We start from the raw sequence: 25,975 nt of genomic DNA, 5'->3' as shown, positions 1-25,975 counted from the left end.
TAGAAGAAGCTCATTGTTTTTGTGGAGGTCAAATTATGGAAACCTTGTGTTGATTTTTGATCTGGTTTATTGTCACTATGAATTGTGATGCATTTGGAATGTTTTTCTGAGAGGATGGATCTATGAAAACAATTGTTTTTCTTCAATTTCTGTTACTTCTACTCTTTTATATCAAATGACTAGGGCATTAAAGTGCAAAAGGAAGCCACTTTTCAGTTTAATTGAAATATTGTCATTCACTCTGCACTGCAGTAAGGAGGGAGTCACATTCATAAAGTTTCACCAAATTCTAAAAGTATGTAACTGTATATGGTATCGTGGTCGTCGTACAGTGATGCAAAACTTTGACAGCACATTCCAGACACAATCAAATTCTGCTATGCAACAATCTTGAGCACAATTTTATGGCGAATGCAAGTCTGCGAGACAAAGCATCCGAGGAAATTTCTCAGACTATTGAAAGTAAAAGTGAATACCATGCATCCACATCTCATCATTGAAATGTACATTTAGAAATTCTAAATATTAATATCACAGGTTGATGCATGTTATTTTCGCAGATGAACTACTTACAATGCAGTATATTGTTCCACTTTTATCATAAGTTTAACATCCAGTATGTTCTTAGAGACATCACAGACCCCTTCAAGAAATCATGTATCACTACTATTTGTGGGGGGTTGGGTTTACACTGCCCCTCCACCCACCCCCCCCCCCCAACTCTCATCTCTGGATTTGTGTCTGAACACCAATCTCTTCAAGATACCATATATCAAATATTTGTATGGATTTTTTATTAAATATTTTTTCATCTCTTAACAGTTAAATTATGCAAACTATGTTTTGTTTTGGACAAGAAAAGGAATGAATTCTTCCTTGTAGATTAATTGGTCCATCATTGTTGAAAATATGAATTAAACCAAACTGTGACCTTCTGACCTAATTTTTAAGATGAAAGCTTAGGCAAGCAGTATAATATACAGAACTCTACATAAGTTGATAGGATAAAAATAATACAAAAATTTAACACGTTTACCAAGGTTTTGCAAAAAATACGACAACGAAGAAAGTTAACTGTCATTGGATAAACAAATCCATCTTGTTATGCTACAAATTTCATAGATACAATGCTACTAAACAAACAAAAAAGATATAGACATATATAACAACCATGATTGCTTTGCATATTCATATGATGGTAAATCAAATATGTTTATGATTAACAAACTTAAACTTTCTTAAAGTCGGATTGGCGAATCCATAGCTTTCCTTGTCCCTTCACAATGTCTGCTGAAGACATTTCAGGGCCTGCAGTGAGGCTGCAGATTATGGTTAGGGAAAAGGCTCCTGCATATATTGTATACTAAAATTAAGTGAATGGACCAAGGGAGAGTTTCTAGACTAAATTCTGGTTTATTTATACTTCATCAATTAATTAAAGAGGAACATCATCTTACATAATTGGTTCTGTGTAGGCTACATCTACAACTTTGCTACACCCCTTTACAATAAGATTCCTTTCTCACTTGGTTTGTTCCTTTGTAAAGGCAAAAATTGTGACCTTTTGTAACAAAGGCATATATACCCAAGCCAGTAGTTGCAAAGGGTTATAAAGGGTCTTCTACTAGAGTATGTTATTATGATTATATCACGTTGACAGAAGTTTGCAATGTCTTTTTGTCTCTTGTATAATAAAAGTGATGACTCCCATCTGAAGCTTACCACAATTATAACCCCTTCCACCTCGCCCCCCTTATGGGTCACTACCTTCGTTATACTACTATCAGATCCCCCCGACAATATTTACAACAGTTCAGAGTAATATTTTCGTATCTTGTTTGCGGGTGGTACCTATGGACCATCTGTTGTGGCTTTGTGCTAGCCGTTGTTGGCTGTATTGGAGCTTCTTGAACTTGTGCTTTCTTCAATTCCGGTTGCTTGTTAAGGACGATCTGACAACGATAAATAAAAATATTATAATCATTAAAACCACCAAAACAAAACCAAAAATGGACAAAATGTGAAAAGATAATTACTGCCTCCTTTGTTTAATAATCCCTTCAAAAGGCAAAGGAGTATTTTACATGAAAGGAAATGAACTTGAATGGAAACACATCTTTATAATCTGGATAAATGCTGAAATAGGATGGTTCTTTCAAATCACTAAGAACAGGTCTTTGTTGCTATTATGTAATTTCATAAAAGACTTGACCTATATTTAACTTTAATGAAACTTCCAAAACTGACATGAAAGAAAAATCCTGATTTTACACTCACGTCTTTTGCTAGCATTTCCGCCGTTGTCCAGTCTATGAACTCGAATGGACCTTCGTGTTTCTTTTTGTTCTGTTTGACCACGACGTCTCCCAGTAGATGGTGAGAGATGGTAGAGGATAATTGCTGGTTACAGAGTGCCAGGGTTAACACATTGGTTGGAGGTTTTATGCTGTCGGAAGCTAAGCTCTGACTCCTTTGTAGTGCATTAGATAAATACTGTAAAGTTCTTCAACAACAACAAAAGAAAAACATAAAAGATACTTTCAATGTATGTCAAACATAAAGAAATGCTCATACCCCTTCCCCAAAGTAAAATAATTATAGGGCAATGAATGTTTCTTGTGAACGGTTCAACAGGGTGGTGTTGAGTTAATTTGTTGATGGCTGGTTTACCTATTGGAAAGTATTCCATCGGCAGCTGCTATTTCACTGCCCTTGACCTGACCCATCCCCATCCCCCTACCCTACCCCACCCCGCCCTCCACTTTCCTCTCTTATACATTTAGGTTCAGCGGTCAGGTATTTAACGTTAGCAAGAAGGTAGCAAGAAGTACTTTAATGGTTTCAAATGCAAAAGACGTTATACACGATAGTATAATCCTATCCTATCCTATAATCCTATCCTATCACTGTTGACTTTTCAAGAAGAAGTCAACTTACTTCAGGAATTATAATATTCCTTACAGGGGCTAAAAACTCAATCAACATCTTGGTCTATGTGATAGCGATAACTGTCATTAACAACTTCTCCAAAACAGTGGAGGAAAGTCTCATTCCGTTTGGGAGATATCATGGGTATAATGAACCCTCACACATGATGCTGAAGACTTGATCAAGTTTAAGTATGATATCATCCAGCCACATGTGCTTCAATCTGTAATGTGTTTCTTTATTTATCACAATGCTTATTGTTCTATCTTGGAGATGGGTTTTGCAAATTCAGAGTCAGAAATATTGAACCTCTTAATGTGACCTAATGATGGGATTGGTCTCTGTGTCAACACAGTTAGCATTCTACCTTGAAAATATGACAAGAAAAACAAAGAGAAAAGTCAAAGGGTTGGTACTAGCGGCTCTATGACATCACAGATTTACAAACTAACGGCCTCTAGACACGACTTTGAAACTAGGACATCTCCCAAATGAAGCAAGAGTTTTCTTAGCAGTTTATGAAGGTTGTTCATCACAGAGAACTCTGCCATACATGATGAAGATGACGATTGGGTTTGTGTTCCTTTTAAACTCTCATAATGTTTGATGTCGATGACATGGTTTGAAATCACTGACTTCTAATACGATATCATCTTACTTGCCATGACACTATTGATTAGTTTCAAATTTGTTAAGCTTTGTCTTAAAACTGCTGATAAATATGCATCCAATGAAAAATAAAAAAGGATAACCTGTTTGCTTCTATCATATGTTGCCTCATCTCGGATCTCTCCTCCAGGAGTCTTTGTAAAGCGTACATTGACTCTTGCAGTAGCATATTCAGTCTCGTCCTTGAGGACACAACCTCATCAACTTGCAACCTGTGCAAGAAAAGAAAGAATACTAGAATAAATGACATGCATGGCTATGAAATGTAATAACACATATACTACATCAAGTTACCATAGATTATAAATGTCAGGCCTTTTTGTGGCAAATGACATCAACCATGTTAAAGCAGCATTTTGCGTCCTTTTCTATAATTTTTCTCAACCTCACTGACTCCACTATGCTATAAGAACATACATAACTAGCTTTGCCATTAAAATCTTACTTAAAATGGTGGCATAAAAGTCGAAAAATTTGCAATTTTCAACTTGGCTTTTCTCCAATATATTTTCCGTTGGGATCCCAATAAACCTCGCCCATAATATGAATATTTAAACACTACGAATGTCATTGACCAGTACGTAATACAACACCATGCTTGATTTGTGTAGTCTATATGGCAGTTGTACCAGGGAGTTCCATAACAACTCCCTGGTTGTACCAACGCAAAGTCTTGAATCTATTTTTAGCAACGGCTCATAGCTAGACCTGCATCTCTGATTGGGATTGGTTGAATTCAAACTAGTGGGTTTGGGGGAACTGTATGAGATTAATTTTAAATGTGGAATTTGGACACTTTTCTCATTATCTGCAAATAACCTTAATAACTCGCCAATTAACGTTGTTGGCAGGGAAAAACTTGGCTAATAACTTAGTTTGCTGTTTTGTGATTGATATATGTACAAAACTCGATGGACATGTCAAAAAAGTAGAAAACGGCGACCAAACGCAAAATGCTGTTTTAAGAAATTTGTGCATAGCACCCTCTATTTAATGCTGTAGCACTAAAGTGTGGTAGGTCTAAGTGTTTAATGATTGTCTTAAAAATAGCAACAGATGTGCTAAAGATTTTAACTTTAAATGCCATGTCAAAAAAGAAAAAAACAAATTCTTGCATGCGAAAGAGGAAGACCCGGACCAAGTGTGGAGAGTGAATTTATTCTAAGAGACAGGCAAACATCTCTCACCTGCTACCAAGGAATTTGCTTCGCCAAACATCACACTGAATGTTTACTCTCTCCAGTGTCTCCCTCTCTTTGGCCAGTATTGAGATGGTGTTCTCAAGATCTTGGCTGAGCTGTGCTTTATCACTCAGGAGTTTCTCCATCTGTACCTGTAGGTCTGCACCCATTGATGCCACCAGCAGCTTCTTCAACTCCTTGTTGACCTGTAAACAAATTTGTACAAAAATTTTTGTTTATTTCCAAAATTGAGAAAAATGTTCTATCAAAAATTTCTGACAACTTTCTGTCATTGGTCAATATACATGGCACATGAGGAATGTGGTAGGAAGTTTATTACCAGCAATGGCAAATGTGTGAGGGGGATGATGGGTGTGGGGGGGGATGATAGGGGAATGGGGTGGAGGGTAGAGGCATGCAGAAGAGGAGGATATAGCGTTGACATATATAGACTAAATAGGTATAATTTTATCACATTACTAGAATCATTTCTTTCACTTTCACTAATTATATTTATTCATTAAACTATATATATATATTTATCTGTGAAACATTTAAATAAATTGACTGTAATATCTGATTTTCCTGAACAAAGATGATGAGGAAGCAAGCTATGTTGCTTGTCCATTGATAGGATCTTATATAACAGTATTTACTTTGCTATTCATCAACATATCTCACTATGCCTAAACAGAAGTTTTTAGATAGAGTAGGGGGGGGGAGATAGATGGGGGGGTGAAGTGAGAGGGGGAGAAGCTTGAAGTCAACTTGGCAAACTATTGAGCAGCTTATTTTAATTATTCTCTGCTTCAGTAGGTATTTAGTAGAATTTATATTACTACAACTTACCTGGCTCTGTCTTTCCAATTCAACTTTTGCATTTTCCTCTTTTTCTTTTAAGTCACCTGCCACTTTTGAAAATGCTTCCGAAGATGTTTTTGAAGTCTCTAGTTCTTTTCTTAATTGTTGTAATTCATTTAATAAGCTGTCAGTCGATACATAGGTCGACTCTCTACTGTATAAAGATGCAAAACTACTGTCGTGATACAATGAGTCGTCCAAAGTTCTCAAAAAGGAAGAATCTTTCTGTTGTTGTCTCTCCTTATAGGCAAGTTCTGTTGAATTTCTGTTTTTTGTGTCGAAAAAGTGAGGTGTTCCACCGACAGAAGTATCAGCCGATGAGATGTCACTCTCTAATCCATCAATTGCTGGACGGGGTTGAGAGGTTGTGAATACTCCTAAGGAAGCAGCAAAAATTAATCAATGGGAGATGGAAAACAAAGGCACAGTCAATCATCCGTTCTTAGTTCTTATATTACACATATTACACATTAAACTTGGGAAATAATATACTATTGATACAGGGGATATTGATTGTTTAAATCAGTATTGTTATTTGGATTTTAGAACTTGTGTTGGAGGGATGCAACATCTCAAACATTTTTGTCCTCTCAGGAATACAGGTGTCCGAACTAGCAGTCAGTCATGAAAAACATGCATTTTTAAATTCCATAAAGGACTTGAAAGGTTAGTTAGTTATTCAGTGCCCTTGCTGACACATTGGCATGTGCGTAACAGAGGCTTTATGTATAAAGTGGTTTGGAGAAAGATGTAGAATAAATCACATGATTCTAACTATACTGAGACATCAAAAAGATATAAATTGTTATGGGTGCAGGAATTTTTCGCTGTGAAGTACTTGTACCTTTGAAAAAAAGCTACCACATTTAATACATACCAAATACAGAAAAAATTTAAAAAATTCTCACCTCTATCAATGTATTGGGCCCGATCAGGTATCTCCCATGAGAGATCTTTCTTTGGTTCCATTTTGCTTTGAAACTATTTTGCACCAAGTTGTTTCTGAATGAATCTAAACATTAGTAGAAATGACAGTTATGAAAAGTGAAACAGGTTTTCAGGAGAAACAAATGATAAGATTAAACACAAAATTACAGGAGCCCAACTTATGTGCCCAAAAAAGGTTCATTTAAAATATTTACTAGCAGTATGCCGGTGCAACTAAGACTTAGTTGCTAGTCCTAGTCTAGTAGTAGTAATACATTAGCATAGCGTATGCTAATCTTAGCGTTAGGCCAAACACTAACAGTTAATAGACCTAGGATGATGAAAATCGTTATAAACTAACAAAAGGTACTTTGGCCTAAAATTTTATAAACAATGAGTTGAAACTAAGCCTATGGTAGGTGGAAATGAGACTTATGTAAGTAACTGTACGAAATTAGCGACACATGATAATTGTTTCGCGGAAACCATATCAACGCTAATTCAGCTGAAGTAAACATATACAGTGCAATCTGCTATGAAAGAACATCTACCAGTATTGTTTGCAGTATTCCTACAGCAGAACCAAAAAAAAGGAGGCAACCACACAATTAAAATTCGTCCATTACAAGGAAGAGAGTAAAATTAGATGAAATATTAAGAGGAAAAGAGATTTGTTTTTACCTGTTTTACATTTTGCCATACATCCGCTTACATGTTGGATCTGACGTCATGTTGACACATGTTACGTCACCAGTTTTTAAAGGGTCGGTAAGAGCAAAGAAATAGCATGGGTTTGCGACCGACAGCTTATCAGAACTTGAAAGTCACTACTCACGAGGAAGGAGTTGAAAATGGGAAGCAGTGAATGAGGGAGAGGTGGTGGGGGAGATGAGCCCTGATGATGTATGGGTGGAGGGAGAGGAAAGAAGCTGGGTGAATGAAGAGTGCTGTGTAGGAGGAAAACTTTTGCTCTTTGTAGCTTATCTTAGGTTGCACATCAGTTGCTGCATCTGGTGAAATATGGAAGCTTTATATGATTGCTATTCCAGTGATAAATACAATGTTACAAATTGCCCCAAAAGTGGGAAGGAACAACTGTTTAACCACAGGTCAACTTTTTTTTTATATCCATTACTTGAAGTTGATCCAAACCTTCCAGTTCTAAGTTGATATGCTAACAAGAAAGTAATCATGCAGTGTTGTCTATTTTTCTCATGAATACGAATCTCACCAAATAATACCACAAATACCACAATATTTTTATGTATTCATGTGTCCATACTTGTACAATGTATTTATGCTATGTTCAACTTTTATATATTTGACACTTTAGGACAGGTGGGCAACTGGTGGTACTCCAAATTTTGGTTTAAACTTGATAGATCTCCGCAAAGACAGCCTGCAATAATTACTTGTGTAACTGTGTTCAACAACTTTCAATAAATTAAAAATTCAAATTTTAATGTCATACACAAAAATGTATTCCAATTTTATTTCAAATGAAAATACTGTTGATTTACAAATTCCATATGAAACAACTTTTATAAGACTCAGTGCTATGCATTATTTCTTAGAGCATTGTTGTTATAGCTTAGTCTCTAGCACTAAGAGTCTTCTTAAAATTGATCACAAATAAGGATATGTCAGTTTAGCTTTTCGAATGAACCCTGAAAGATTTGTTCAAACTTGAAAATCTTGTTTGAATTTCAATGTACCTGCATGTAACTCAAAAATGCAAGATAATATTTTTAACTTGATACTAACAGAGATATATATATATAACTCAAAAATGCAAGATAATATTTTTAACTTGATACTAACAGAGATATATATATATAACTCAAAAATGCAAGATAATATTTTTAACTTGATACTAACAGATATATATATATATATCTATATATATCTATATATATATATATATATATATATATATATATATATATATATATATATATATATATATATATATATATCATGTTGATATGAAACACTGTCAGTTTGTCAATGCAACCACCATCAGTACAATTGACATACATACTGATCTTTATCTGATAAGTTATACATTAAATACACTGGCACATCTATCAAAGTGGCTGGAACACAAGTTTAGTTCACATACATTACAGTCAACTCCTAATCATCCTTATATATCTAAGTCAACATGAAATATGAAGGCTTATTGTGATAAGCACATATGAAGCAGCAACTCAATTAAAGAATCTTTTTGCATTTCATCAGCAAATTTCCGGCATTTATTCTGAGTAAACCTGGGATTGGTAAACTCAAAAGAAACATCACAAACATTACTCATTAAGTGAGCTACTGATTGACAACTACAATCAAAAAGAAAATTATGTTATTAAGATGTTCTTGCACAATTCTATACATCAGAAACAGATTACCATCTTAGTACATTGTCTTACAATTTCAAAAATAAATAAATTTGAAATTGTAAAACAATTGAATTCTTGAAGGAATAATTTGAACTGATAGCATCATCCCATACTGTGCAAAACACTATAAAAGAAAGAAATAAGTGGAAGTACAAATGATTCTTTTTGCAAGTTTAAGGATGCAAACAGTCACAAACCTTTTAATTAAATATTAGATCATAATTAACAAAAGGTTGCTTTGTCACTAGTTTTGCACAACCAACTCCAGCTTCATAAATCTGTTTTGGTTTTGTATCCATCATAAAAGTTATTGCAGATAAATTGAATATTGTCAAACAGGGTTGTAAACACAAATCTTGCCAAGCACAACAACAAGTTGAGCCATTGGCAAGATTGACAGCAGTTTCCTCCGCAAGAGTGATATCTTGTGCCATCCCTCTTTCATTTTACAATTGTCTTTAACTCCACAAATCAGGAGGGCAGCATATCTTCATCCAGGTCACGTGATAAGTCATGTGATCCATCCAGCTTCGGAAGCTTCATTTCCTCCCCGATCCATCCATATATTCCTTGGCCTCGTTGATCTTGGCAGCCATATAAGGAGACCCACCTAAAATCATTGATGATGAAAGAGAAGTGGAAATAACGTTCACAAAAAAGAAAAATTGAACTGATGTATCAAGAGGATAACCTCTGTAATATTATTCAACCTTTACACAAATTCTCTGACTTATGAGGGGTAACAGGTTCAAAGTTCACATAATGGTTTATACAAATCACATACAACACCCCCCTCTAGTTGGAATTCTTGCATTGCAACATACAGCTTAGTATCATAAACCACTCATAGCCACGTAGTCTTTCTTCTACTTTAATGTTAATTTTAATGGGAGTAAGTTAGGCTTGATTTTTTATATAGCAATTTTGAAATCCTTTCTTATCAGGGTTTTTGATTTTGTTTTTTCATATTCATTAATAATAAAATACACAAGTGATATGTACTAGAATGTCTATGCATGGTTGCACATCTTTTAGCAATTGTACCAAACCTGCGTACAACGTCGCTTAGTAATATTACCAGACCTATTACTTCCCGATCCATACTAGGCATGGAACTCTTTTGTAAGACTGAGTTAAGGCCACAGTTCACCTTCACAGGTTACGTTCAAACCTACAGTTAATAAATCTTGCTACCCACCTTTATCTGGATGGTTTAAGATCATAATTCTACGATGGGCATCCCTGACTTTTGATTTACTTGCTGATGGGCTGCAAAAAGGAAAAAAGGAATAAAATCTTCTCTAAGTAATTAAAATGTCTAGCATAAGGAATTATATGATATTGATAGCTGACGTGCAACTGTAAAGTGATGGTCTGATGAATATCGCTACCCACTCATACCCCTCATGTAACCCTTTCCGATGAAAACTGCAAGTAATGTATGGAACAAATTTCTAATTTTAAAAGAATAGACAGGCAAGCAAATAGAAGCATTTTCAATTGTTCAGTGAAAGTTGCCTCAGTTTTATGTTGACTTGAATACTAACGAACAAATTTTTCCCCCCAAAACCCCCACTGAAAACAATGCAAAACTACACCTCAATGAAATGTCTGGTTCCTATAGCAAAGTATGATTACGCTTCATTCGGGTACTTATTTCCGTATTTTAAAATTTTATGGGGCTGGTGGGTTGGAGAGTAGAGGCTTGCAGAATAATAATTTGTTATTACTATACAAATGATAATATTTAGATGTTTTAATAATGCCGAAATGTGGTGTATTGTATGGCACATCTAGCTTGCAAATATTTCAATCTTGGGCAAAGTGTGGCCTGTTAGCCACATGCAACCCTCTTCTGCAGTCCCCAAAGGTTTTTAACAACCATATTCATGCGGCCTAATAAACCACATGGCAAGGTAAAACATGAAAGATGTTTATTTTGTGGAGTTTACATAGAGGACTTGTGCATACTTGCTATATAATATTTCAGCAAATCAGATCATCAATGCACAAGCAGAACTTTCATTTGACTATATTACATAATATTCTCATGTTACAGGAGTAGGTAAATCCTCAATTAGGTACAACAATTCACTGCAGTGCACAGAAGTCCATTACACGTCCATCCCTGCTAAAAGACAATATCGTAAATTAATTAATGAATTAATTAAATATCTGAAGCATGACTCACCTTACTCCCAGAATTAAACTAGCTTCTCTCTTGGTCATCTTCGGCTCAAACCCACCTTTGTAATAGCTGGAGAATGACTGATGGAAAAGACAGAGAGATAAAGTAATAACAAACCACATGAACAATTTTTGATAAACAAAACAACTTAATGGGTTGAAGTATATATATATTTGAAGGCAGGAATTTAAAGATATACTTACAGGAGTTGTTATTTTGTGGGCATTCTGTTCTACCAATTTACCAGCTCTCAAAGCCATTCGGGCTGAAAAAAATGAGATAAGAAATATCATACATAAAAAATAAATAAATAAAAAAAAATTGAATCAAGCTACCTTGCTAAATGGTCTTATTTTTAAATAGTAGATTACTACATATATTTCTATCCTGGTTTTTTTTGGTTACTGATATAAGATCAAGTGAATGGTACATTTGTACGCATCAAATTGAATTAAGCTATGTCAAAGTCACCATGGGCAATATTATAATGGCAATGAAGATTTGACACTCTTTTGGACCTCCTTTGATGAGTTTTCGAAGGTATGAATTAGAAAGTAACAAAGGATGTTGTGATGGCATTTATGACAATATTAGTGATGTATTAGTGATGTAGTGATGTATTGGTCTCCGATCTTCGTAAAACCGGAGTGAATTCTTTTTGCATTCAGGAAAATATTCTGGTATTTCGAATAGCAACCTTTGCAAATAGGGCTACAACAATTTGACAGCAATTACACATTCCCCAGTTAAGAGAATCAATTTACACAGTCTTTGAATGATGATGTTATTTGAAAAAGCTTTTGGTTGCAAACAGAACATTATATATGACAAAACCAGATCCTTCTGCATCTTGTGCTACAATGTCTGATCACTTTTGATGTTTTGAGATACATGTCAAATGTAGGAGAGAGAAATTAGAAAACTGTGTGAATATGGATTTATTTTTGACAATCAGTAATAAAGCAACACCACAAGAATGCATTTTTTTTTTCCTTTTGGTTACTTAAACTTAAATCAGTGTACCTCCAATTCTTTCAACAGTTAGGATGGTTTGAGTGGAATAGAGCTGCTGAGACAGTTTCACTGAATCCTGCGACAACAATCACTGAAATGAATTATACACCTAACAAACACTGAATCTTACCTAAGTAGGCAGCCCCTGCTAGTCCAATTCCAGTGAGTATTAATGTAGAAGCCTGCAAAGTGTAAAAATGTTTGTATATACAATTTAACATTGAACGAAACAGTGAGTCTTACATTACAAGCATATTTCTGCAAATGACAACGTCACAGTAATTTCTTCACACAAATAACAAGAGTTTAAGGCTAGTATCAGGGCCTGTAGCATATGTTTAAAAGCTGCCCTAAATTTAGAAAATAACACATAAATTTCAACCCGTACTTTTTTTTAGGTTGGGCTAATGGGGCAAGGACCAAGTGGCCCACACAAGTGGGCCCCACAAATTACCATAATATATATTTGGTTATGCCAATTGAAAATTGAATTCTACGATTTACTACTTGTTGTTAGTTTTCAAAGTAAATCCATCAATACACCTAACAGATTTATTTTCTAAAGAGCTCAAATGAGCCGTAATATTCACTAAGCGGTAGTCCTCGTCTGGCATATATCAGACAACATTGCTATGACGATTTAACAAGTAACATGGTTAGTGTGTAACTGTAAGTCGATTGGAAAAACTATGCATTATACCTAATGTTATGACATGTACGTGATAAGTCACGTTAGGCTATCAAAAACAAGTTTCTGTCTGAAACACTGGCACAAATTTATTTGGAATAATGTTGGCTGTAATCTGGACACTGTGTTCAAACAAAGCCTTAACGTTACACTGCAAAACTAGGAATTTGTAGTTGTTAACTTACCATTGTGTAGTTTTAAACAAATTATGAGCAGGCTGGCCCGCGGATTGATTATGTAAAGATGGAAAAGTGGAAGGTACGACTACGGGTAAATGTGATCGTGTATTGCGTAATTCTGAGAACAGTCCAACATGTGAGAGACCACCTGATTTATCCGTTCATCGAATCGTTGTACGTACAAATCACCACCAAACTGAACCAGGCGCCCTGTAAACTACACCAGGTGGAGAGAGAGAGAGAGAACTGCCTTGAAAGGAAAATAGCGATACTATTATTAATATAGTTGTTCGGTCGGTTGATCGCAACAGTTTATTGAATGGTGATTGATATTTACATATGTCTTGTTCTCGTGGGTCTAACGTTATATCTTGGCCTAGGGAAAATTAGTAAAAATTTGATTTGTACACTTGTGTAGACCCAAACTGGGCTAGGCCTCATGAACTTGTTTGGTTATACTTGATTTAGCCTACCTGTTCCTTTTGAACATTTATAATGCATTCTTGTAGTTGTATTAATAAAGTAAACTGGAGTGAGACTTCAGTGCTCAGTTCAAGAAGGACATTAATGTTTATCTTTAACTGAGGCATACAGAGGCTAGTAATATTTATTTCACCCCTTTCCAAGCTCATACTAGAATGTTTGCCTTCTCTTCTCCACAGCAAATAAATTTGAAGAACAAGCGAATGTGTCATCAGAATGCATTGGCACACTATCAGATGTGTTATGAGCAGAGTTAGATGTGGCTGTGTTATACATCTGGCTCGCCCATACAGTCATCATGGTAGTAAAGTCAGAGTACGGTTTGCACCTAGTCCAACAGGGTATTTGCACCTTGGTGGATTGCGGACAGCTCTCTACAACTATCTATTTGCAAAAGCAAACCATGGAGATTTCATTCTTAGAATTGAAGATACAGATCAGGTAGGTAGGGAACACAGGCCAACAACTTATTTTGTTTTAATAGTATATTGTAAGGTGACCAGATTATCCCAAACTCCAGGGACAGTCCCCGAGCCCGTCCTGGACTTAAATGTGCCCGGAATTCATGTACTCTGGCTGTTCATTCCTAATTTTGTGAAAAGGTCCAGAGTTATGTAAATCTGAAAAACAAACTGCCTTTGTGTCTAGAGAAATGTGTTAATTCAGAAACGTGGACATTTGACCATCATTCTTGAAAAAGCGCACCACAAAATATGGAGATATCAAAATCTCACCCATCCCTATTTGAAACAAGTATGGTGTAGATACTATCCCTTGATGTCAACATGGGAGTCAAAATCAATATCATATCCCAGAGTTTCTGATTAAAAACAAATTTTTACCATGTAGTACAGTTATCTAATGTGCATGACTAGTTACATTTTCTAGCACATACGTTACATTTCTACAAAGTGCTTGCTGACCAGACAATACTTGTTTTGTTCTCTCCGTCAGTCTCGTCTCATCCCAGACTCTCTGAAAAACTTAGAGGAAATGCTGTCCTGGACTGGTCTGTCACCTGATGAAGGTTTGTGAATTTAAAGGCATTGAAGACTCGCCCCAAACCGCGTGCAGCGCTCTGGAAAAGTTAACTTTCCGTTGCTTGCAAGTGAAGTTTTCTTCTTGTCACTACAAAATGCAGACAGTAATGAAACGTGATACCTTGTTATCTTTTATCTAGACATGAGATGTCCTTCGCTGCTATGTACACTGTGTTGTGGGTATTAACTGTAGCTCTATGTATTGAGTGTACACTAGTGTCTAATTACCGACAGTAGCAAGCTGTGTGTGTATTTTCTGGGATCGATGGTGTTGTCTTACACTTCTATTACACCTCATTCGAAACTAGGTCAGATTACCGGCATCAGACGTTTCTTTGTGTGCGAGTCTTCACACCCTTTAAAGTATGTTTTCCTCTTGCAGACCAGCCATCCACCATGATGTAGGAAGGACATTTCTTTCAAAATTTACAGGGAATATTTAAAAACCTAAAAAATGCTGCATATATGCTAAAATGGATGTAACAGGTGAAATATTTCAAACAGTTTTGCTATGGAGGTATGTTTGGATTTGTTCATAGATTTGAGGAAACTTTTCCTTTCAAAATATTTTTGATTTAGTTGTACCAGTTAAGGAAAGAAATCATTCAATGACTTTTGGTACCATCATCAAACCTAACCTGAAAAATAAAGGTCATCTGTGTACCCTCTACTTTTCGCCATTCTAAAACTTCGCTAAAATGTCTTCAAAAGAACTTTTTCTAGCGGTTCTGAATCCAACCCAATGATCCAAACTATAGATTCCCTTACTTTGCTTTATAATGATATTGAGCATGACTGACTATAATTTGATAATATATGTTATCAAATTAGGAGGTATTAAAGGGTGTGAAGACTCGCGCAAAAAGAAACGTCTAATGCCGATAATCTGACCTAGTTTCGAATGAGGTGTAAGAGAAGTGTTAGACACCACCATCGATCCCAGAAAATACACACACAGCTTGCTGCTGTCGGTAATTAGACACTAGTGTACAGTCAGTAAATACAGCTATGGTAAATACCCACAGCACAGTGTGCAAACGATACAGCGATGGACATCTCAGGTCCAGCTAAAGATAACAAGGTATCAATTTCATTACTGTCTGCATTTTGTAGCGACATGCACAAAACGTTACTTGCAAGCAACAGAAAGTTAACTTTTTCAGATGGACGCACACGGTTTGGTGCGATTCTTCAATGCCTTTAAATGGTTTAGCCTTCTATAACTTTCACATCTACCTAAAGTTCCATCTCTCTGACCTTCACTCAGATCCTGGTAGTTGCATAGAAACAGAAACAAAACACAGATCTGTTGTTATGGTCCAATTGTTATCATCCCTCGGTCCCATTGAAAATAATCCCAAATGTTGTTCTATTCTCATCTCTTCTTCTGCTCTAAGGTCCTTCGAGTGGCGGAAAATTTGCTCCTTATAAGCAATCAGAAAGATTGGAAGTTTACCATGAAAGCATGAAGCATCTTCTGAAGGTACTGTATATCCCTCAGTGGTCAATGAATCACTGTTAACATGGGCCCTCACTTACTGCAGGTGGCTCCTCATACTCTAATAAAGCTCTAATATCCTGTATTATGGCATAGGATCCCCCCCCCCCCCAACCGCAAAATATCACCAACGTACTTTTCCCTGTCATGGTTGCGAGAGGTGTTCTGACTATCTTGACATTATATGTACTGTCGACTTACCACTGTTGACTTACCAGTTTGGCTCTTATGGACTTCAAGTTTTCCTCAGACCCTCTGGCAACACCATTGCCCTAGTAGACCCCTTAAAATTGTCCACACTGGCCTGTCACCCTGGCTTGAGAAAGATGGGTTCTTATGTCATAATTGTATGGATTTATATAATATAATATGTCATAAATGGCACAGTTTTTTGTCATATGGGTACAGAATACAAGAATTTCTATCAACTTTGAACTTTTGAAGTTTGCATATGCCCATGGAATTCACACAAACATACAGTATATGCCAATTCAAGATCAGTGGGTATGTTAATTAGGCAAGCCTTTACTCTCTATTTGCATTCCAGAACAATAATTGTTTTCCTTTTTTTTTTGTATATTATTTTTTGTAAACAACTACAATTGGCTATTGTTTTGTCAAGGTGAGTAATTGTGACTTGTCCTCTACGTCTTATTGTATCACATTCCATTCTTCCTACAGGATGGGTCCTGTTATCATTGCTTTTGCACCCCTCAGAGGCTGGAGTTTCTCAGAAAGACTGCTGTAAGAAACAAAGAGACTCCACGATATGACAATAAATGTAGATCACTCTCAGAGGCAGCAGTGAAAGAGAACAAATCAAGAGGAATGCCTCACGTCATAAGATTAAAGGTATGCTATGTCATTTACCGCCAAATTTTGTATTGCGCCGGCCATAGGCGTAGGAGGGGGGGGGCTGGGGGGCTGCAGTCCCCCAACCAAATATTTTGTGAAAATTCTGGCAATATGCTGAGAATTTTTCGGGCACCTACTGAAATAAAATAAATTGTAATGATGTAGCTTAAGCAAATGAATAGTTTAAAAAAAATCTCCTTGGTAATTAAGATAAAGTTCTAAGCTTGCCTGACTTATTTGCCATACTAATGTAAAAGCCTATCTGATATGTACATTAAGCTGTTGAATTTTGGTTATATTTTTTGGGCAAGTAGTTACAGCCCCCCAAATGAAATTAGGCCTATGGCAATGGCCGCAGGCCAGATGATGGCATGGGTTAAACGAGCTGGATTGCAATCACTGTTTGCATAGCATTTAACATAAAAGTTTAAAACTAAAAAAAACTAAAACTAAACAAGAAAAAACAACCTAAAATCATTAAAAGGGGGATGTTCTCTCCTATTTCTCTCTTATGTCTCAACAATGCAGACACAGAGATTCTGATCAAATTATATAGAAAATTGTAACAAAAAGAGACAATTTTTAATTTAATTTCTGCATTTTTAAGTTTATGTAAAATATCTGTTTTAACCTTCATCAGTATCCCTGATTTGTGTAGCCTTGTAATAGTAATTATAATGTTGGATAGATTGTGCCACCATTAAATTTTGGTTGCTATGGTGATGGTTTGGAATGTATACTATTTTGAAGAATTACAATGTTGCTATCATGCAGTTCATTATTAGTGATGTTAGTTTTGTATTTTTGTTTTATATCCGATAAAGATTGAACCAAACGCCGATCCTTACGACGACCTCATCTTAGGAACGACTTGTTACGATGTAGGAAGAATGGAGGGCGATCCAGTGAGTTGTTTGTCGTGTTATCCCAGCCATTGAAACTGGTTCACAGGGTTTTCCTTTTTACATAGTTAATGGATAAATTGTTATATAAAATAGGTATTGTGTACTTATTTAGGAAGACTAGATAGCCCAACAGGTGCAGTAGTTGACATGTGTTCCCAGTGCTAAATTGTCTAGTCAATATAAACCAAAATTTTTCCTTTCGCTACTTCAAATTGCGGTTCACATAATATGTTTTGGATATTTGTGTGTGACATGCTTAATATGGTCTTGTCATTTGCAAAGTCGACAATGGGTTTAGTAGTTATTACTATAACAGTTAGATACGTCCAACACAACAACATGCAGAGACGTTGTACTCAAAGCCGAAGCCAGAGTGAATTAATCAGGTCACACATGGTGGAGTCCATGCATGCTAAGTTCTGCAATACCACCCTCATTACCTTTCGGGAAACATTTCATACTGTAGTTTTGTTTACCAATGTCTGTCTTATGCACGGCTATTTCAATTGTCATTTTGTTAGCTAGTTATACTTGTACTTGTATTACAATTCCCACACATATCCGGAGTGAATAATGCATTGTCACTTAACTTAACTTGTTATTTTCCTTGAATAGGTTATGATCAAGGCAGACGGTTTTCCAACCTATCATTTTGCTAATGTGGTTGATGATCACATGATGGAGATAACACATGTTCTGAGAGGGCAGGTGAGACAATTTCTCCATTGTTTTCTGAAATGCAGTATAGTTAAAAGTAACCAAAGAATGATGATTTGTGGTTTAATTCGTTTATATTTTTATTGTCATTATTGTTTTTTTGGATGGAGATTTACACTTGTTCCAAACAAAAATAACAAGTGGTTTGGTTGTTGTCCACATGGTAAAAGATAATGTAGGAAGCTGTTCCCTGGAAGAGCAACTGCCTGATTGGATGAAATAATTAAATTCAGTTAATATTAATATTTATTAATATTAATTAATATTACCCTCATAAAGACAACCATCTGTAGTGCACCAATCTGAGATCATGGATGGAGATAACACTGTTTTTCTGAGATTTCATTCTAGATAATTTTACCGCTGAACTTTTTAACCCAAAGCTGAAGCATGCGTGCATGCATAGTAAGAAGTGACTTGAACCTCCTCATCCCACCCTACACCCACCACAACTCCACCCTCTGCGGTACCTCCCGAGAAAGTTAACTTTTATATTTGTGAAAATTAAAATACTCCTCTTTTTTGGCTTTGTGTAGGAGTGGATCATGTCTACAAATAAACATATTCTTCTCTACAAAGCGTTTGGATGGAAACCACCAACATTTGCACACTTGCCATTGGCCCTCAATAAGTAAGTCATTTACAGGCAAGCCTTTTTTTCTGTTATTAAAAAACAGAGGTATTTCTGTATTGCAAAGGTGTATCAAAACGTTGATTATATAAAGTGTGAAAAGTTCTTGTATAATTGTTAGCAAGGGCTAAGAACAGCAAGCTGACTAGAAAATTGTAAACAGCTTCGAAAGAGCAAAGGCATTATTTAGTCGAACTGGATTCAAACCAATGACCCGGGATCTTCCCCCTCCCTGGTGGCAGGGAATGGGGGAGGTACAGTCGATTCATTTCAGATATTATATTATTATATTTTTTATATATTAGAAATTATTGCTAGTGTCTTGTCAATATTGAATGTTTGTGTTTTAAAATGTAAGGACTCTTGAGTCATCAGTTCTGCATTTAAGTTACTTAAAACTATCTTCTCAATATACGAGAATTATTAATAATAATTTATTACATGCAAAAACACTAATGCATGTATGTCACATTAGAAAAAGGGCACAAGTTCAACCCTGCAGTTAAGTATGTGACATATATTTGGATTCAAAATTTTCTGTTATATCTTTGTATAGAGATGGAAGGACAAAACTTTCCAAGCGGTTTGGAAACAATACCTACGTATCTCATTTCAAGGTAAGAAGTAATTAGCATTAAAATGGAAAAGAGAATTGTTTTTCATACATACATTATTGTTTAAATAGTAAAAACGAAACTGAATGTAAATTGTCATGTGTAATTCATGTAGTTGCAATTTTAATGAAGATTCTGCCTTGTCGGTTTTTGGCTTTTATGAGTTTTTTTGGTCATTTCTGGTCCATATTTTCAATGGAACCGGTGACTTTTCCGAAACTATAATGTGAATGAAAGAAATATCTGATACATTGTTTTCCATTACAGGAATGGAAAACCTGTATAAATAAATAAATTTTTATTGATTTATAGATTAATTGATTTATTTATGAAGATTTATTATGGAATATTAATGGAGGAACTAAGTACAACATCATAGATTAATTTTGTTTCATGAAATGAATTTATTTAAGTAATTTAAACTTAAACATTAATATTAATTTTGAATTATGATGGAATTAGTTACTTTTAACCCCTAGCAAACCTATAATAACAGTTTAGTAGGTACCCCATACCACCACCCCCCTCCTATTCATCCTCCTCACTTTTACTACCTGTGAAAGTTCTGTACCCATAGACAACTACTAGTAACAAAAATGTAATACAAAATTCACTCTACCATAAGATTAGTGTATCTCCTTTATTTCCACATTCCTCCCACTTTTCTGTAAGGTTAGGTTTTCCCAACCCTTTCCAATGCATAACAAGTCAATATGTAACAAAACAAGGAATTTATCTTTCGTTACTCATGTATACTTGAAATGTCATTTACCATCATGTGTTATTCAGATGACAATTTGGTTAAAGTTATAAGAAACCTCTGAGTGAATTGTGACATAATTCTAGTAAGAAATTAAAGACTCTTTGGAGATAGCTTGAAGTAAAAAAAAAAAAGACTTTCATTCCTGACTCAGGGACCACCAGAGACTGGTAATCCCTTAAGAAGGGGGGGGGGAGGGGCAGAGGAGCGGTAGAGCTGTAGAGGGAGAAAGAGAAACCCTTACTATATATTTTATATATTTCAGATTGTGCAAATGAAATCTTCCTATTTTTTTTTTTGGACAGGAGACAGGAGTTTACCCAGGGGCTCTTCTTAATTTCTTGACATTTTGTGGAGGAGGTTTTGAAGACCACAGACAGATTCTTACCCTACCAGAGATGGTTGCTAAAGTAAGTAAATTTGCCACATACAGAAAGTATGGATTTACATTGTATTTCTACAGGCGAATTTTTGTTGTCCATGCATTTACAGTTTAAATTCATAATTCTGTAAAACAGTGTCATCTGGCTCTGCAGATCGACATTATTATTTATTCTTTCTCCTTTTTCTCGAAATATAATTGCTTCAAAGTTTATGGATTAATGTCACACTGGCTAGGGAGTTAACACCGTCCCCTGGAGAAACTGGAAATAGTTTTGATTTGTTTCTGGGATGTCATTTTCACGAACAAAGGTTTATGAGCATCCGATAAAAAAATTCATTCGGGATGTTTCTTGTTCATGTTTATATTATTAATTTTTTTTTTCTGATGATGTTTACCAGGAGAAGACAGTCTTATAAGAAATCGTTTCATTTTATTTGTCTATTCTTTCCATTCTGAAGATTTCAATTTTAATTCATTTGCTGACGTATGTTCAATTTGTTTTTTTTCTCAGTTTTCCTTGGATAAGATTTCAAACCATTCGGCCATCTTGGATTTAGACCTGTTGCCAGGTGTAAATCAGTCCCATCTCATCAAGCAATTCCAGGAAGACCAGGGTCAGAGGAAACTCCTGGAAGAATTACGGGAGGAAGTCAGAAGAGCGTTTCAGGTTGAGTAAGTTTTTCCTTTTATGCAAAAAGTGGTGTCAGTTAACCTAAAAAAAGTCACTTCTTGTTCCAAGTTTGTAATTATATTATTCTTCCGTACAAAAGATTAAGTTTTGTGTTATCTCTGTTTTATTGACTATGTACTGGTTTATTTTCTTATTATAGACATTTGTGGTAAACTTTTAGTGTTTTGTGTCAAAGTCATGTTTCTTCTTTTTTTTTTCCCTTTTTCTAGATTACCTAATGAAGCCTTTTTATACAGAATCCTGGATTTACGGAAGGTAAATTATGCTTTGAGCCTTCGACCATTGTATTCCAGTTTAGTTCATAAAGTTCCTCTTACCTCCCCTCTTGCTCCCTCCCCCCCCCCCAATCAACATTTGTTACATGAGCACTTCTTATATGTCCTCATCTTAATGAATAAACACCTCCTTCATTTCCATTGGGTTCATTCAACACCAGTTATGAAAGTGAGAATATAACTGGTTACAAATTCAGGAATAAATGCTGGTGTCACTCTTGTCTACCCCTTAAAATGTCCTGGCCCTCTTGTGGTTCCTCTTCTCTCCTATGTACCATTTTCAGCTACCTAACCTCGTCTGCTACCTCACTGCCTCCCTCTTATCTTTCTGATATTTCTCCCTCTCCCAGAATCATATTAATTACATCAAAGATCTGACCAGCAAAGAAAACTATTATCTCTGGATCAGACCAAAAGTCACGCAGCATGACTTGAGTGCAATAACTGCTCATTCAGGTACGACTGATGTAAGAGTAAACTAATGTCAGCATAGTCCTTTCAGTAACCCCAATGGTCAGTACATCAATATGAGTAATTCAGTATGGTACAGAAGCTTCTAACAAGATCAGTTCACCTTTGAAGGTCGGCCTCTCTAGGTTTTGTATTTTTTTACATAAACAGGCTATTTGTTAGATAAGCAATTTTGTTAATAGCTTTTTCTCACTTTGAATATTACAAGTACTCCATTTTCTTATAATCTCTACTATGAACATACTGAAAGTATTCTAGACTCTGAATCCATGTATCATAGAGAGATGTACCTGTTTCCTTACAGAGAGTGTCATTAAAGCCATTTATCAGGATTATGCAAATACATGCGAGGAAGTAACAACCACAGACGATGTTAATAAATACTTGCAAAGAATTCACAAGAAGACGGCAGATGTTCCTTGGCCAACATTCATGAAAGTAATAAGAATGTGTCTAAGTGGTAAAAAGGTTAGTCACATTAAATAGCCTCGTAAGAATCAAAGATAATTCTACAAAGTTGGTTTTTTAACTGATTCTACGATACGTAGATGTATTCAGGACTCAGCAGGTTGTCAATATTTCTTTCTTCTTAATTCCCATTATTCATTTGTGGTTATTATGGAATGGCATTGAAGTGCCTACTGTTTCCATAGCAACAAGCACATTGATTTTCTTGTAAAAGCCGTACGTATTCCCAGTGAAGTTAAATTAATTTCTCTTTTTTAAAATTTGATGTATCATTTATAATTCTTTTTAAAAATCAATTGAATGGTTGAGGAACTTCTTGGTGTTGGGGTCTAAAGATGTTTGAAATTCCCAGAAACAGGAAAAAAGAATTTTAATTTTAATACTAACCAATTGTAAATACAAAAGTGTGGAAGGATCAGTATCGCCTGAGTTTAATTTGACAATTTGACTTTCTCTCTCTCCCTTTAGGAAGGACCAAGTGTTGCAGACATGATGGTGATGCTGGGGTCTGAGGAATTCATTGAAAGACTTAAATGTGGTCTGATGGCTCTCACCGAGAGGTGATGCAGATAATGGAGAAAATACCTTCCGAGAGGAAAATGGAGAGAGAATCTATCTTCATCATTTAATGAGGATACCCCCCAAAAAATATCTGAAACATTTGAAGTTTCTCCCGATTCATGGAATGGAAAACTTGATCAGTTGTGTGAGTGGAGTAGCAATAACGAATGAGGAGTTTGGGTATGATGTAACTCAACAAACATACAACTTTAACTTTGTATACCTATTAAAGTGGACAGTTGTCTGAACGGATCAAGTATTGCAAAGTAATGACGACTTTCAGAATAACTTAATTCATGGAACTGCTTTATACTTTTTTCTTTATACCTTTTAAAGTGACACAGGTACTTTTCCTATTAAAGTGACACAGGTACTGTTCCTGTAATAGTGACACAGGTACTGTTCTTATTGAAGTGACATGTACTGTTCCTGTTAAAGTGACACAGGTACTGTTCCTGTTAAAGGGACACAGGTACTTTTCCTGTTAAAGTGACACAGGTACTGTTCCTGTTAAAGTGACACAGGAACTGTTCCTGTTAAAGTGACACAGGAACTGTTCATGTTAAAGTGACACAGGTACTGTTCCTGTTAAAGTGACACAGGTACTGTTCCTGTCAAAGTGACACAGGTACTGTTCCTGTTAAAGTGACACATGTACAGTTCCTGTTAAAGTGACACAGGTACTGTTCATGTTAAAGTGACACATGTACTGTTCCTGTTAAAGTGACATAGGTACTGTTCCTGTTAAAGTGACACAGGTACTGTTCCTGTTAATGTGACTTAGGTACTGTTCCTTAATTCATGGAACTGCTTTATACTTTTTCTTTATACCTGTTAAAGTGACACAGGTACTTTTCCTATTAAAGTGACACAGATACTGTTCCTGTTAAAGTGACAAGGGAACTGTTCCTGTTAAAGTGATAGGGTACTAAGTTCCTGTTAATGTGACACAGGTACTGTTCCTGTTAAAGGGACACAGGTACTGTTCCTGTTAAAGTGACACAGGTACTGTTCCTGTTAAAGGGACACAGGTACTGTTCCTGTTAAAGTGACACAGATACTGTTCCTGATAAAGTGACACAGGTACTGTTCCTGCTAAAGTGACACAGGTACTGTTCCTGTTAAACTGACACAGGTACTGTTCCTGTTAAAGTGACACAGGTACTGTTCCTGTTAAAGTGACACAGGTACTGTTCCTGTTAAAGTGACACAGGTACTGTTCCTGTTAAAGTGACACAGGTACTGTTCCTTTTAAAGTGACACAGGTACTGTTCCTGTTAAAGTGACACAGGTACTGTTCCTGTTAAAGTGACACAGGTACTGTTCCTGTTAAAGTGACAAGGGAACTGTTCCTGTTTAAGTGACACAGGTACTCTTTCTGTTAAAGGGACACAGGTACTGTTCCTCTTAAAGTGACACAGGTACTGTTTCTGTTAAAGGGACACAGGTACTGTTCCTGTTAAAGTGACACAGGTACTGTTCCTGTTAAAGCGACACAGGTATTGTTCCTGTTAAAGTGACACAGATACTGTTCCTGTTAAAGTGACACAGATACTGTTCCTGTTAAAGTGACACAGGTACTGTTCCTGCTAAAGTGACACAGATACTGTTCCTGTTAAAGTGACACAGGTACTGTTCCGGTTAAAGTGACACAGGTACTGTTCCTGTTAAAGTGACACAGGTACTGTTCCTGTTAAAGTGACACAGGTACTGTTCCTGTTAAAGTGACACAGGTACTGTTCCTGTTAAAGTGACACAGGTACTGTTCCTGTTAAAGTGACACAGGTACTGTTCCTGTGAAAGTGACACAGGTACTGTTCCTGTTAAAGTGACACAGGTACTGTTCCTGTTAAAGTGACACAGGTACTGTTCCTGTTAAAGTGACAAGGGAACTGTTCCTGTTGAAGTGACACAGGTACTCTTTCTGTTAAAGGGACACAGGTACTGTTCCTCTTAAAGTGACACAGGTACTGTTTCTGTTAAAGGGACACAGGTACTGTTCCTGTTAAAGTGACACAGGTACTGTTCCTGTGAAAGTGACACAGGTAATGTTCCTGTGCAAGTGACACAGATACTGTTCCTGTTAAAGTGACACAGGTACTGTTCCTGTTAAAGTGACACAGGTACTGTTCCTGTTAAAGTGACACAGGTACTGTTCCTGTTAAAGTGACACAGGTACTGTTCCTGTTAAAGTGACACAGGTACTGTTCCTGTTAAAGTGACACAGGTACTGTTCCGGTTAAAGTGACACAGGTACTGTTCCTGTTAAAGTGACACAGGTACTGTTCCTGTTAAAGTGACACAGGTACTGTTCCTGTTAAAGTGACACAGGTACTGTTCCTGTTAAAGTGACACAGGTACTGTTCCTGTTAAAGTGACACAGGTACTGTTCCTGTTAAAGTGACACAGGTACTGTTCCTGTTAAAGTGACACAGGTACTGTTCCTGTTAAAGTGACACAGGTACTGTTCCTGTTAAAGTGACAAGGGAACTGTTCCTTTTGAAGTGACACAGGTACTCTTTCTGTTAAAGGGACACAGGTACTGTTCCTCTTAAAGTGACACAGGTACTGTTTCTGTTAAAGGGACACA

The 25,975-nt window shown here is 36.1% G+C and overlaps 3 protein-coding genes across 3 annotated transcripts; 1 reads left to right on the top strand and 2 right to left on the bottom strand.

Annotated features, from left to right (window-relative positions):
• Positions 1-1,070: 1,070 nt before the first annotated feature.
• On the bottom strand, positions 1,071-7,307 carry LOC139974710 (golgin-45-like). Its single transcript, XM_071982051.1, has 7 exons — positions 7,248-7,307; positions 6,548-6,651; positions 5,628-6,016; positions 4,785-4,984; positions 3,681-3,809; positions 2,278-2,503; positions 1,071-1,952 (listed from the first exon to the last, which is right to left on the bottom strand). Exons 2-7 carry the CDS (start codon positions 6,606-6,608, stop codon positions 1,773-1,775), a joined length of 1,185 nt encoding a protein of 394 aa, XP_071838152.1. The 5' UTR covers positions 6,609-6,651; positions 7,248-7,307; the 3' UTR covers positions 1,071-1,772.
• A 1,189-nt stretch (positions 7,308-8,496) lies between these two features.
• On the bottom strand, positions 8,497-13,177 carry LOC139974709 (dnaJ homolog subfamily C member 15-like). The gene is made up of 6 exons (XM_071982050.1): positions 13,038-13,177; positions 12,295-12,346; positions 11,354-11,415; positions 11,154-11,230; positions 10,161-10,231; positions 8,497-9,572 (listed from the first exon to the last, which is right to left on the bottom strand). Exons 1-6 carry the CDS (start codon positions 13,038-13,040, stop codon positions 9,502-9,504), a joined length of 336 nt encoding a protein of 111 aa, XP_071838151.1. The 5' UTR covers positions 13,041-13,177; the 3' UTR covers positions 8,497-9,501.
• Positions 13,178-13,210: 33 nt separating this feature from the next.
• LOC139974707 (nondiscriminating glutamyl-tRNA synthetase EARS2, mitochondrial-like) lies at positions 13,211-25,582 on the top strand. The gene is made up of 15 exons (XM_071982042.1): positions 13,211-13,353; positions 13,694-13,955; positions 14,469-14,541; positions 15,952-16,037; positions 16,734-16,904; positions 17,732-17,812; positions 18,428-18,520; positions 19,066-19,160; positions 19,717-19,777; positions 20,840-20,944; positions 21,431-21,591; positions 21,820-21,865; positions 22,236-22,341; positions 22,661-22,824; positions 23,293-25,582. The coding sequence occupies exons 2-15, from the start codon at positions 13,731-13,733 to the stop codon at positions 23,386-23,388; spliced, it is 1,563 nt and encodes a 520-aa protein (XP_071838143.1). The 5' UTR covers positions 13,211-13,353; positions 13,694-13,730; the 3' UTR covers positions 23,389-25,582.
• Positions 25,583-25,975: the final 393 nt, after the last annotated feature.

This window comes from Apostichopus japonicus, chromosome 10 (assembly GCF_037975245.1).
Source record: "Apostichopus japonicus isolate 1M-3 chromosome 10, ASM3797524v1, whole genome shotgun sequence".
Lineage (NCBI taxonomy): Eukaryota > Metazoa > Echinodermata > Holothuroidea > Aspidochirotida > Stichopodidae > Apostichopus > Apostichopus japonicus.
The sequence above is the reverse complement of the archived record's forward strand: the minus strand, read 5'-3'. Positions and strand labels throughout refer to the sequence as shown.